The following is an 11898-nucleotide window of genomic DNA, read 5'->3' as shown; positions in this document are numbered from 1 at the left end:
TGGAAACCATCTTTTAGCATGCAGGATTTCTTATTCTCCAACCGAGGGGCTGACTATATATCATCGATTGTTGATTTTGTATGTGGAAATACTTTTCTGAGAGTTTGCCGTTGGCTATCGGAAAAGACAAAAAGGAAAATGCTAGACAGATATGCCTGGATGATGATGCATATGAATTCTAAAGAAATATTGAACATATCTGGTCCACGTTATTTTAAATCGAAATGTTAATCAAAAGAAAAGCATGTTGTAAATGTTAATTAATGTATGAAGAAATTAATTTAGACTTTTTTATTTTCTTAAAAATACATTGTCCTTTTTTTTTTTTTGCAATAATCTATGTTGGCCCGATAGAATATAGAGATCATGATAAGGTGTTCTTATCGAATCCCATGGATCTCGAATCTGACAACAATTTGCATGTAAACTTTATTTATGATGCAAATACATCTAAATTGGATATAATTTCGGGGAATTCAAAGTTCTGATGTTGATTATCATGTAATTAATTATATCCAAGAAAAGGAACATTTAAATGGTCGCGTACTATTTCAGTCAACCAAACGTTTAATACGCAATAAAAAAGCGTTAAAAAAACCAAAGAATCCAAAACTCAGCCCCTCTTTCTTCCCTCCAACTCCCAAGCAAAGAATCCAAATCTTCTCCCTCCCTCTCTCTCTCTCTCTCTCTCTCTCTCTCTCTCTCTCTCTCTCTTTCTCTTTCCCCGTCTCCACCCTTCATTCTTCCTCTGATCTCTCCGCCAACAACAAGATGGACAGACTCCGAGTCCTTGCTTCGAATTCGGCGGGAACATTGCTCGCTTTGGACGAGCTCTGGCCGGAAAGCGCCGGCGGCGGCTGGGCGACGGTGGTGGTGATGCTCCTCGTGTCGTGGAAGCTCCTGCGGCTCTTCTTCTACTGCCGCCGCCCCGTGGCGATCTCCGGAGCGTATTTTAGAGGAGGTTCTTCCGCAAGGTTTGCCCTTAAACCCTTATGCTTTCGATCCCTCTTTGTCGATTTTAGTCGGATGAGGTTGTCGTGGCTCTTGCTGCAGGGTATCCAACCTCATCACCGATGCTGATCTGAGAGACTTGATGATTAGTTTGGAGGGGAAACCCAAACGGAACGAGAGATGGGAAGATCTGATTGATAAAACCAGTAATCTTGTGTCCTATAAAGCAAAGTTCTCCCGTCCAAAAGTATGCACCTTTCATCTGTTTCAATTCCGATCTTATGCAGGCGAATCTTTGTAGCTTCTAGAAATGACTTATCGATTAATCATCTGGTGTTTTCATGTGTTTGACCATTCATGAACTCAGTCCTTTGAACCAGCCACTCATATACATGGACTAAATTGATTCTTCTTATGTTATCTCTTTAGAGCTTCCAATGTATTAGGAGGGAAACTTTCCCATAAATGCATGCCTATTCACCTTGTCAATCGTTCTCGACTTCATGATAGCATTATTGTTAAAAGCGATTGACAAAAGAAGAAGGAACAATGGCTTGTTGGAGCTGTTAATATGTGAACTAGCTACTATCTGCTGCCTAAAACATCAGTCAGATAAGTATGCTTACTGTTTAATTATTTAATGGAGCTTTCCTCTTAATTGTTCTTAAATCCCAGTCAGAAATTTAGGCTCATTTGACTCCAAGAGATGATATGATATTCATAATTGCAATCTAGCATTGTTTCAATGCTAATGAATAGATCACTACTAAAACTCTTGCCATCTAGCATTATCTCAATGTTCTTTCACTTGAAACTTACACCATCTTAGCCGGTGCACTGAATGCAGCCAGAGATGGTTTTGTGCTTTCTGTTGGTCATATACATCAGAATTCTTTCTTAGTTGCCTCTAATTTGAACTTCAGGAATTAGTTATTATATTAGGATAACTCTTTAAACTCATGCAAGCTGAAGAAAATACTATAGAGCAAGCAAACCTTCTACTAAAGCAAATTGTGGGCAGTGTTTCAGGCTGACTCAAAAATATGCATGGTTTGCAGGATGGCCCATTGAAGTTCTACAGCGTTACAACATTCGAGAAATGTTCTGCAGAGCTATTAAGAGATTTCTACATGGACAATCAGTACAGAAGAAAGTGGGACAACATTGTGATTCACCACGAGCAGCTGCAGGTAGATGAAAATAATGGGACAGAAATTGGACGTTGTATTAAAAAGTTCCCTCTCCTGACACCAAAAGAATATATATTGGCATGGCGCGTGTGGGAAGGAAAAGACAAAACCTTTTATTGCTTTACCAAGGTAAGTCGAAAAATCTTTTTCAGCCACCAAGCTCATATACATAATTGCATGTTCAGTTAGTACCTTGAATCATGTATCACTTTGATTCCTGCATGTTTTACCTCTGGAGTTCATGCTGCATAACTTGTCTTTTATGTTCTATTTTGGTGAAGCTCAAGCTTCACTTAATCTAAAGAACACCAGCTAGTATTAGTAATGGGGTTGCGTCACACCAACACATTTTATGTTATGCATTAGCTTGATGACAGACTTTACCTTAATGAAAGAAACCCAGATATCTAATATAATAACTGAAACATGAGAATAACTCAAGATGCATCATATTGCTTGCTGTCATCATCTTATTATGATACATGAACTCTGTGCCCGGATCTTGGATGTCTTTCAAATAGGGTGGTACCTGATAGTAGACTATATTATTACAGAAAATAAAGTACAATAGAAATGGATGAAAAAAAACAATAGAAGGGATAAAAAAAAAAGAGGAGAGGAGCATTGTTGCTGCAAGAAAAAAATTTTCTCGGCAACAAAAGGCACCATTATATTTAGCCAAAGTGCCATCTGTTTAGTGATACTCAAGCAGACATCAGTACCTTTGTTTGGATCTTAATGTATCTAGAATTATAGGAATCAAGTTAAACTTTTTGTCCCAGACAAAATATTTGTAAATCATCCAAACTTGGAAGTATGTCTTAACAATTCACTTGACTCTGTATTACTTACAATAAAGACTTGATCATAATCTACTCGGAATAGACTCCCTAAACAATTTGATAAATTACCTTTAAAGCATTGACTTAGCAATTCTAGTTCTCGTCTTCTCTCTATATTCGTACCAATTTACTAGTAATTAGGACCTGCTATGACGTTGTTGTCAATGTTTCTATTTGTTATACTGTCTGCTGATACTGTCAACTGCAGTCATAGAGAATTTTTTCTGGCTTATTCTACAGCAGTGTTTCCTAAGTTATTGGAGATTAGTTTTTCAAATGTGTAATATCGATCATCACGAAATGTCTAATGCAAAAAATAAATCAGAAATTTTTGCACGAACAGTTTTAGTTAAGAGGCATGTGAAGCCGTCTTTGAAGATTATGCTCAGTCAATGCAAGGCATTGCCCTTAAAATGGTGGGAAATGTTCTACCCAATAATTGGGGAAAGTATTCGATCCAGATGATACTAAAGCTTGTTGTCATATGTCTTGAAGTCTTTTGAGATTTGCCTTTTCTCATATTTGATAATGTTGCTCCAAGGTCTGTTTTCTCTAATATCAATTGGAACTGTTTTTGTAGGATTGTGAGCATCCTATGCCTGTAAGACAAAATAAATATGTTCGTGTTGGTTTTTTAAGATCAGGTTGGCGCATAAGAAAAGGCAAGCAGATTTTTGTTATCAAATTTGTGACTTTAATATCATTGAGAAATAAGTTTTTTATATTTATTTTTTATATTGTGTGCTTCTTGAAGGCATGGATTGACTAGGTTTATGGTATCAAAAACATTAATACATATTCTTCTTTATTATGAAGTTCTAGTCCATAATAAGGCCAGTTTAATTATACTTATCTCACAAAACAGCCACTAACCTTGATTGACCTGCAATGGAAACCCTTGCCAACGTAGTTTAGCTAAAAGATAATTTCCAATGTCAAAAACTTCTCTTTCGTGTCATAATTTTGAGCTTTTGTACTGAATAGGCCAGAATGCTTGACTCGAGTCACTTGTATGTTTGTGACCTGCCTAACTGATATTGAATTCTTCAGCATGTGTATAACATCTGGTACTCTTATAAACCAATCCAAAACCCCAAGATATAAATTCTGCCATGAATTTGATTTTGCATTTAGATAACTCATTAGTTGATTTGTTCCCACAGTTGACAAAAATAAACCAGTATGAACAATCCTGATTGTAGTAATTATAGAAAAGCTCGAGGAACATGTGTTCTGAATCAGTGTAGCTTCTTGTCTACTGTTACTCATCTTTTTATGTTTTACTCTCTCGTCTCAGCCCTTTATCCAGTGCTAATTAGGTGAAGCTTTCTGTCACAGTTCCCGGTAGGGATGCATGTGCGATGACATTGGTTCATCAGGAAGATGCCGGCATCAATATTGAGATGGTAAAACTGGGATTTGCCAAGGGAGTATGGAGCTATGTGTCTAAGATGAACAATGCACTGCGTGAATATTCCTCCTGCAGTCCAATTCACTTGACACCAGTCTCTACTCTTCATCGACTTATCAAAAAGGTCAGCATTACTATTACAACTCTGCACCGTTTACTGTTTCTATGGTATCGCGGGGAAAAAGGGAAAATAACCCACATTCTAACCATTAAGGTTGGCCACTTAGCAATCATAATGGATATAGTTTTCTGCGTGATTTAGTCATCCATATGCAAGTTTGTTTTGAATGGAAGAGTTCATAGTTTGTTGTGATCAAAGATATTCTGCAATCCCGAAATGCATTGTGACTTTTGTTCTTCTATTGACTCATGCCAAATTTTGAGCTGATCCATATGTTCTGCATCTACAAATAATTTCTGTATGCTAATTTCTATTGACTCTAAACTGGACTTTGTCCTCACTCAGATCCCACCGGAGTTGGAGGCAAATGCTGAGTCAAGCGAGGAAGAAGTTCCAAAGAGATCAAGCAGTGTCTCCGGCAGATGCAGTAGAGCGAACATATCACAGAAGAAGCCATCGAGGTCTCCCAAGAGGTGGATTCTAACAAATGGGCTTCTGCTTCTCGGTGGCATCATTTGCCTTTCGCGAGGCCGCCGCTCCACCACCATCGGCACTCAGCTGGCCGTGCCATGCATTCTTAAAAAGCTTATGAAGCATGGAACAGAATCAAGCTAAGTTGAGACCTCCCAACTTGCACTGAATCCATTGTTTATCCTTCATGCAACCTCTCCATGCTGTCATCACAACTGCTCTTCTTTCCTCTGTTTCTACTAAATTGTACAAAGCAACAGCAATATATATATATATATATAGAAAAAGGTTTTTTGAATTGGATCGACTTAATCTGAAAGTTCTTTTGCAGGGCACTAAACGTCTCCAGGCGTTTCTAGTTATGGTTGGAGGGCACCTTAAGTGGGCCCCATTTCTACCTCCAATCAAGCGACAGGTCGGTTGAGGAGTCTCGTGACCGCCTTTTACCGTTTCTGTCGCCTAATCTTCCTCCACCTCAGATAAAAGGTTAAACAACACGAGACGCGTAAGTCGCACGCGCGCGTACCGGTGAGAAACCAAGCAAGGTAGGCCCCAGTTCGGGAATCACAATGCTTTTGACCGAATCAAGCCGGTGTTGTGGCGACGAAGGGCGGGTAATGCCGCGAAACGTACACGCGCGTGTACGTTTAGGATCTGCCATCTCGGTGGAGATAAAATGACGCCGAAGTGCCTCGTCCCGCCTCTCTTCGCTTCCCTTCGCTCTTGCGCCCGGCGATTCGAAGGGCTCGAAGCCCCTCCGGGGGGCACATCGGGCCCGCCTCCGCCGCCAGGTCCCTCTTCGGTCCATCAGATCAAGGGGGGGGGTGGAGTGGGAAGAGGGGAGAAATGGACGGACGGCGCTGACGTCCTCTCTCCGTCTCCTTCATGGGGAACTGCGTTTCGTTGAGAGGCCCCCTTCCGGTGTCAGGTGATTTCTCCCAACACATCTGAAGAAATAATCGAAGAGATAATTCGATTCATTTTCGTCATTATTCGTCACCGATGTATTGGTGGTCGCAAATCGTGATGCATTAATGCATCTGTTGAATAGAACCCTAGCGTCGGAGGATTTGGCTGCATCTGCACTATACTTGATTGCATAGTGTTGACATGATTTAGTGGAAGCAAATTAAACCCAATCATGACCAGCGATGGGAAAGCTCCGATTCCTATCTGTTTCCTGAACTACTCTCAAGACCTTATTTTGGTGTCTTTTAGATGTTGCCATGATTGATATTTCGTTGCAATAATACTCAACGAAGTCTTCCTCAGTTCGAATTGGTAATGATTCTTCGGCACCATCTTTTGTAGGGGAAGAGACGTTCGCAAATGGCACCAGCGATGCTGCGAGGCAGCCTCCGATACGAGATGCTATAGACCTTCAAGAGATCGCCGGCTATAGCAATCTCCACACGTTTACATATGGCGAATTGAGGCTGGCTACTGATAACTTCCGTCCAGATAAAATACTTGGTCAGGGAGGGTTTGGCCTCGTCTATAAAGGTGCTATAGATGACAATGTCAGACCTGGTCTTGAGTACACTCTAGTTGCTGTTAAAGAGCTTAATCCACGGGGATTCCAAGGGCACAAGGAATGGCTGGTAACCTTCGTGTCTTGGACTTCTAATTAACCGTGTGAAGTTACTGTCTTTATTATGCATGTGATGTCTAGTAAAATTCTCTCGATAGGATCATGATTTCAATCTTGCAATTGGTCAAGAAAAATTGGATCAGTATATATCTGAGAGGCTCACAGTTAGTTCATGGGCTTCTTGTTTGTTTGCCAGGCAGAAGTGAACTATCTGGGGCAGTTGAGCCATCCAAACCTTGTGAAGCTTATTGGCTACTGCTGTGAGGATGAACATAGGCTGCTAGTTTACGAGTACATGGCCTATGGGAGCCTAGAAAAGCACCTTTTCAGAAGTATGATGTTGATTCTCTATTGTTAAGTTGATTTCTTTCTCTGTTTGAAGTCACTGTTGATTTCTTTGCTTTTTCAATCAGCTCCTTTTTATGGTAAGAATTCAAGTCTTGCTAGAAAAGTTTGTTCATCACGAAAAAGTTAATGTTCATTGTTTTTTTTTTCCCAACACATTATGTGCCATATTCCTTCATTTGGAATAGTAATCAAGTGCAGATATTTCATTTCAAGAAACTTGTTATTAGTACATTATTTCTAGAGCATCAGTCACAAGACAAGTCTTCTGCTTTCATGAATTAGGGTCTGCAGCACAACTACTCTTTCAAGTTTTCAAAGCTATTTAAGGTTATGAAGAATGATCTAAATCAATTGGAAAAGATATCTAATGAACATTCTGGCCTATTGGTATAGTTAATTGTTGTATGATCTTATACTACTTTTTGATATCAGGGTCATGTGCTACCTTGCCATGGTTGACTCGGATGAAGATTGCTCTGGATACTGCAAAAGGGCTTGCTTTTCTTCATGGAGCTGAAAGACCCATCATCTATCGTGATTTCAAGGCATCAAACATCCTGATTGATGCGGTTTGGTCTCTTCTTTCATCACCCTCTAAACATACGTATCTTCTCTAAATACAGTTTTCATTCTTGTTGGGAATTTCAATTGAATAGATAGTCTTGAACATACGAATGTAGTAAAAATACAACATTATCGGTTTGAGTGAATGACTGATGAGATAGTCTTGAACAATGTCCCGTATTAATAATATATGCAGGAGTATAATGGAAAGCTATCAGACTTCGGCCTCGCAAAGGAGGGGCCCATGGGAGAGCAAACACATGTTTCCACCAGGGTGATGGGTACTTATGGATATACAGCTCCGGAGTATATATTGACTGGTATGTTCTAAGTGAGTTTTCTTATGATGCCTAAAAATTGTTCTTAACAGAATCATTTTGTTTAGAGGTCCTCAAGGATAATCAAATTATACACGATTTGGCTCCTCTATAAGTGAATCTGTCAAAAACTTACACGAAGATGATCAGTTAGTTTTTACTCCATCCCTACCTTCCATACCATGTCAGATTATAGAGGCTCTCATTCTGTAGATCTTAGATTTTCTTTATCTTAAAAGCCATTCAGTTTCAACATTAATCATTATACTCATTGTTATGAGGCTCAAATGAATTAGCAGGAAGAAATATCATATGAACCACTACAACCAACATAGTTTAATATTGTAAGACTTGGAAAGTGAAATCTAGTTGCTTGTGCTGACATATTATACACCCGGTTATTCTCCCACTTTGTGAAGACTACTCTGGTTAAATACTTCAAACTGTCAGTAAAATGTGCATAACTCAAACCCTATGCACTATCTGTTGTAGGCATATTAAAGAAAAAGGAACAGAAAAAGAAACAGTAGTCTTCTTATCATGGAATTAAGATATCCAGGTTCTTTGTCGATACCTAAGTAATTGGTAAGGAAGGATCAGTATTGTTCGGATCAAAGAGAAGATAGAGGAGAAAGAGAGTGTATTTTCAAGGAAGAGGAAGTGAAAGAGAGTGTGAGAGGAGGAGAAAGAAAGAAGAAAAAAGAAACAACGAGTGTCATTGATATCAGGGGGTAAATTTACCGTTCAGTTCAATACCGATCTCTGTTTATTATAGGTAAAATCGTCTTGTTTGATATATTTTAAACCTTGCTTTCAGAACATTTGTTTATATGTTTAGTCATTTGAAGTTTGATGGATTACGGATAGTAAAGGAAACAGATATATATTTTGAAGTGACTTTTGTAGCATTATTCAACAGGCCATCTGACTTCGAAAAGTGATGTTTATGGCTTCGGAGTTGTGCTGCTGGAGATGCTCATCGGACGAAAGGCGATGGACCCCAGCAAGCGAAGCCGACAACACGATCTAGTCAAGTGGGCCCGTCCGCTGCTTGTCCGCAGCAGGAAGTTGCTAAAGATCATCGACCCGAGACTGGAAGGTCAGTACTCAAACAAGGATGTGGAGAGGGTGGCCAGATTGGCATACGATTGCCTGAACCAGAACCCCAAGATGAGGCCTGTCATGAGCGAGGTGGTCGACGTCCTCCAAGCCATGCTCAGGAAGGAAGAAACCATCCTGCCTCACAGCCCTGAAGCTGCTATGGCCCCTCCTGAGGTTGGCTCTGCAGTGGGGGAGCAAAGAGAAGCTGTTGGACATAGAAAAGGTGATGTGGCCCTTCCTCAGGTTGGCCAGGAAGATGTGGATGGCTCTGCAGTTGAAGAGGAGAAAGGAGAAGCTGTTGGACATGGAAAAAGTGAGGTTGGCAACGAAGATGTGGGTGGCTTTGGAGTGGAAGAGCAAAGAGAAGCTGTTGGCAAGGAAACTGTGAATGGCTCTGCAGTGGAAGAGCAAGGAGAAGCTGTCGGACAACTTAAAGGCAATGATGATGGGAACCAACATCATGAAGATTACAGCGGCCCCGAGGCAGAGAACCGAAATGAACTCAATGGTTCACTGCATAAATTTTCCCAAGAGATCCAAGTCATCTATTGTTGAGGGTGCAGTTTGAAGTTGATTGTGACATTAATTGGAGCCCAACATGTTTGATTTTTTATTGGTTAATGATTGAGTGATTCATTTGTTCAATCTGAATGTGAGGATTGATTATGCTGTGGTGATATATCATAGATAGATCAAACCTTAGGGTCAATACATGCAATAGGCATAACTGAAATTTAGCAGTCTTTTTGGGTGGCTTCATGTACAAATAAAATAAAATGTGAGACACAATTGCCCAAGTATTTGTTCAACATAATTTAGGCAAAATTGTCTGTTCTTTTGCAACCTAAGAGATGGATGTTCAAGTCAAAATAAAGACCTCCCTACATTTAAATAAAACTGCATATATTGATCTTCTCCAAAGTCCACCTTAAGGAAAGACAACAGATGCATCACAAATTCCATTGTTTGTTGCAATGGAAATGTTTAGAAGATGTGAGTTAGTAGTTATTCACATCATAAAAAAGTAGAGATAGAGGAGAGGGAGTGAATTGATAATTTGCTCAGAGAGAGAGAGAGAGAGAGAGACTGTAAATAACAGAGGACACTAAATAATTTGATGGGGAAGGGGTGAACATTTTTTCAGGAATTGATTGAGGAAGGTTTCCCTACCCTTCCAAAAAAAATGAGTCTAACAGATGTTGATAGATAGGTCAAACTGTTTTCTTCATCTGTGTGGAGACTGGAAATTGGTGGCAATCAGATATGCACCACATTCTTTGTCCTCCTGCCTGATCTAAACACTTCATATAAGATTCAATTTCTGGTCGGCATGAAACTTTCCTATTAATCAAATCATGGCTATGGGTATGGCTCAGAGCAAGGAACCAGAACATGTTAGCTTATGATCCAAGAGTAATCTAGCACAATGTTTCAAACATGGAACTTGTTTCAGGATTCTACTACCACAAGAACACATGAATAAGAGATATACACCACATTTTTTGTCATACGGCCCAACCTAAACACTTCATATAAGATTCAATTTTAGGTCAAAATGACACTTTCCTTTTCATCAAATCATGGCTTGGTATTTTGGATCTTTAGCTTGACATCAGTATAGGTTAGAGCAAGGAACAAGAACAAGTTAGCTTATGATCCAAGAGTAATGTAGTCCTGGTTAACCCACTAGGATTACCATCTATACCACAAGGTATCAAACATGGATCTTGTTTTAGGACTCCACTACCACGATAAAGGGAACACTAGAAATTAAACTCGTATTAATCCATAGATTTACCTCCAAACATGAACTAAAACAACAAAAAGAAGCACATAATTTACTAGGAAAAATAAGGCATTTTGTGCGATTCGAGATAAAAAGGAAACAGTAATAAAGGGAACAACTTGAAGCAATACAATAGGGGGATGCAAAGGGAACCTGGTCTCACTCGAGCGGCACCTCGACGTCGCCGTCGGAGATTTCCTGCTGGAGGTCCTTGGGGTCCTTCCCGTCGACGGTGCAGCCGACGGAGACGCAGGTGCCGAGGATCTCCTTGACGGTGCCGGAGAGGTCCTTGGCCATGGACCTAGGCCGCATGACCCTGGCGATCTCGACGACGTCGTCGAGGGAGATGTTGCCGTTGTGCTTGATGTTCTTGGTCTTCTTGCGGTCGCGCTCGGGCTCCTTGAGGGACTTGATGACGAGGGCGGCAGCGGAGGGGACGACGGTGACCTTGGCCTGCCGGTTCTGCACGGTGAGCTTGACGGTGACACGGAGGCCCTTCCAATCCTTGGCCGTCTCCTTGGCGATGTCCTCGCCGATTTTCTTCGGGGAGAGCCCTAGAGGCCCGATCTTTGGCGCGAGCGAGCTGGCAGCGCCCACCTCGCCGCCGGTCACGCGAACGTAGACGTCGACGACCTGGCTCGGATCGAACTTGGGCGGCATCTTGGCGGCGCCGGATGGCGGGCGTTTAGGATTAGGGTTTTCTCCTGACGCGGTGCATGAGCGCATGCCTATATAGTCTCTCGTTGGCGGACCGGTTCAAATGTACTATGGTGAACCCGGTTCAGCTTGGCGCAACACGACCGGTCCGCGCTGAGATGTAGAGCTAAGCTAAGCTTAGTACGTCGTAGGCGTTGAAACGGATAATGTACTTAGTTCAAGCGATCTAATAAAGTAGAAGGATTCGGATCAGATCATATTTAAGATCAATATGGATGTGAATACTACACGATAGAAATATCATTTACAAATGGACAAAATTAATATTACAAAAAAAAAGTCGATTTTATTTAACAGAGGAAAATAAGAAAAAAAAAAGGATGCCACGTATTAAAAAAAATGAAAATTCATATTTAATTAACATTTTAAGATATATTTAACTATTCTTATGCTCAAATACATGTATAAAAGACGTACTAGTGGATGAATTCAGATATAAATATGAATACTAAGGACGATAAGAGCAGTGTATTATGACACTCGTCAAC

At 40.5% G+C, this 11898-nt stretch overlaps 3 protein-coding genes across 3 annotated transcripts; 2 read left to right on the top strand and 1 right to left on the bottom strand.

Moving 5' to 3' along the window:
- The first annotated feature begins 605 nt into the window (after positions 1-605).
- Positions 606-3882, top strand: LOC135609773 (uncharacterized). The gene is made up of 4 exons (XM_065103389.1): positions 606-974; positions 1054-1198; positions 2010-2270; positions 3564-3882. The coding sequence occupies exons 1-4, from the start codon at positions 772-774 to the stop codon at positions 3750-3752; spliced, it is 798 nt and encodes a 265-aa protein (XP_064959461.1). The 5' UTR covers positions 606-771; the 3' UTR covers positions 3753-3882.
- A 1674-nt stretch (positions 3883-5556) lies between these two features.
- On the top strand, positions 5557-9552 carry LOC135609770 (probable serine/threonine-protein kinase PBL17). Its single transcript, XM_065103387.1, has 6 exons — positions 5557-5914; positions 6298-6587; positions 6774-6909; positions 7358-7494; positions 7686-7809; positions 8726-9552. Exons 1-6 carry the CDS (start codon positions 5872-5874, stop codon positions 9460-9462), a joined length of 1467 nt encoding a protein of 488 aa, XP_064959459.1. The 5' UTR covers positions 5557-5871; the 3' UTR covers positions 9463-9552.
- A 1167-nt stretch (positions 9553-10719) lies between these two features.
- On the bottom strand, positions 10720-11434 carry LOC135609772 (large ribosomal subunit protein uL11-like). The gene has a single exon (XM_065103388.1). The coding sequence runs from the start codon at positions 11417-11419 to the stop codon at positions 10853-10855; it is 567 nt and encodes a 188-aa protein (XP_064959460.1). The 5' UTR covers positions 11420-11434; the 3' UTR covers positions 10720-10852.
- Positions 11435-11898: the final 464 nt, after the last annotated feature.

Source organism: Musa acuminata, chromosome BXJ2-4 (assembly GCF_036884655.1).
Source record: "Musa acuminata AAA Group cultivar baxijiao chromosome BXJ2-4, Cavendish_Baxijiao_AAA, whole genome shotgun sequence".
Lineage (NCBI taxonomy): Eukaryota > Viridiplantae > Streptophyta > Magnoliopsida > Zingiberales > Musaceae > Musa > Musa acuminata.
Note: the sequence above shows the minus strand (reverse complement) of the source record. Positions and strands in the feature narration are given on the sequence as shown.

Coding starts and splice junctions, on each gene's coding strand:
- LOC135609773 (XM_065103389.1), top strand. CDS start 772: ATGGACAGACTCCGAGTCCTTGCTTCGAATTCGGCGGGAACATTGCTC. Junction 1,199..2,009: donor CAAAGTTCTCCCGTCCAAAA/GTATGCACCTTT, acceptor CATGGTTTGCAG/GATGGCCCATTGAAGTTCTA. Junction 2,271..3,563: donor CCTTTTATTGCTTTACCAAG/GTAAGTCGAAAA, acceptor CTGTTTTTGTAG/GATTGTGAGCATCCTATGCC.
- LOC135609770 (XM_065103387.1), top strand. CDS start 5,872: ATGGGGAACTGCGTTTCGTTGAGAGGCCCCCTTCCGGTGTCAG. Junction 5,915..6,297: donor AGGCCCCCTTCCGGTGTCAG/GTGATTTCTCCC, acceptor CATCTTTTGTAG/GGGAAGAGACGTTCGCAAAT. Junction 7,495..7,685: donor CAAACATCCTGATTGATGCG/GTTTGGTCTCTT, acceptor TAATATATGCAG/GAGTATAATGGAAAGCTATC.
- LOC135609772 (XM_065103388.1), bottom strand. CDS start 11,419: ATGCGCTCATGCACCGCGTCAGGAGAAAACCCTAATCCTAAACGCCCG.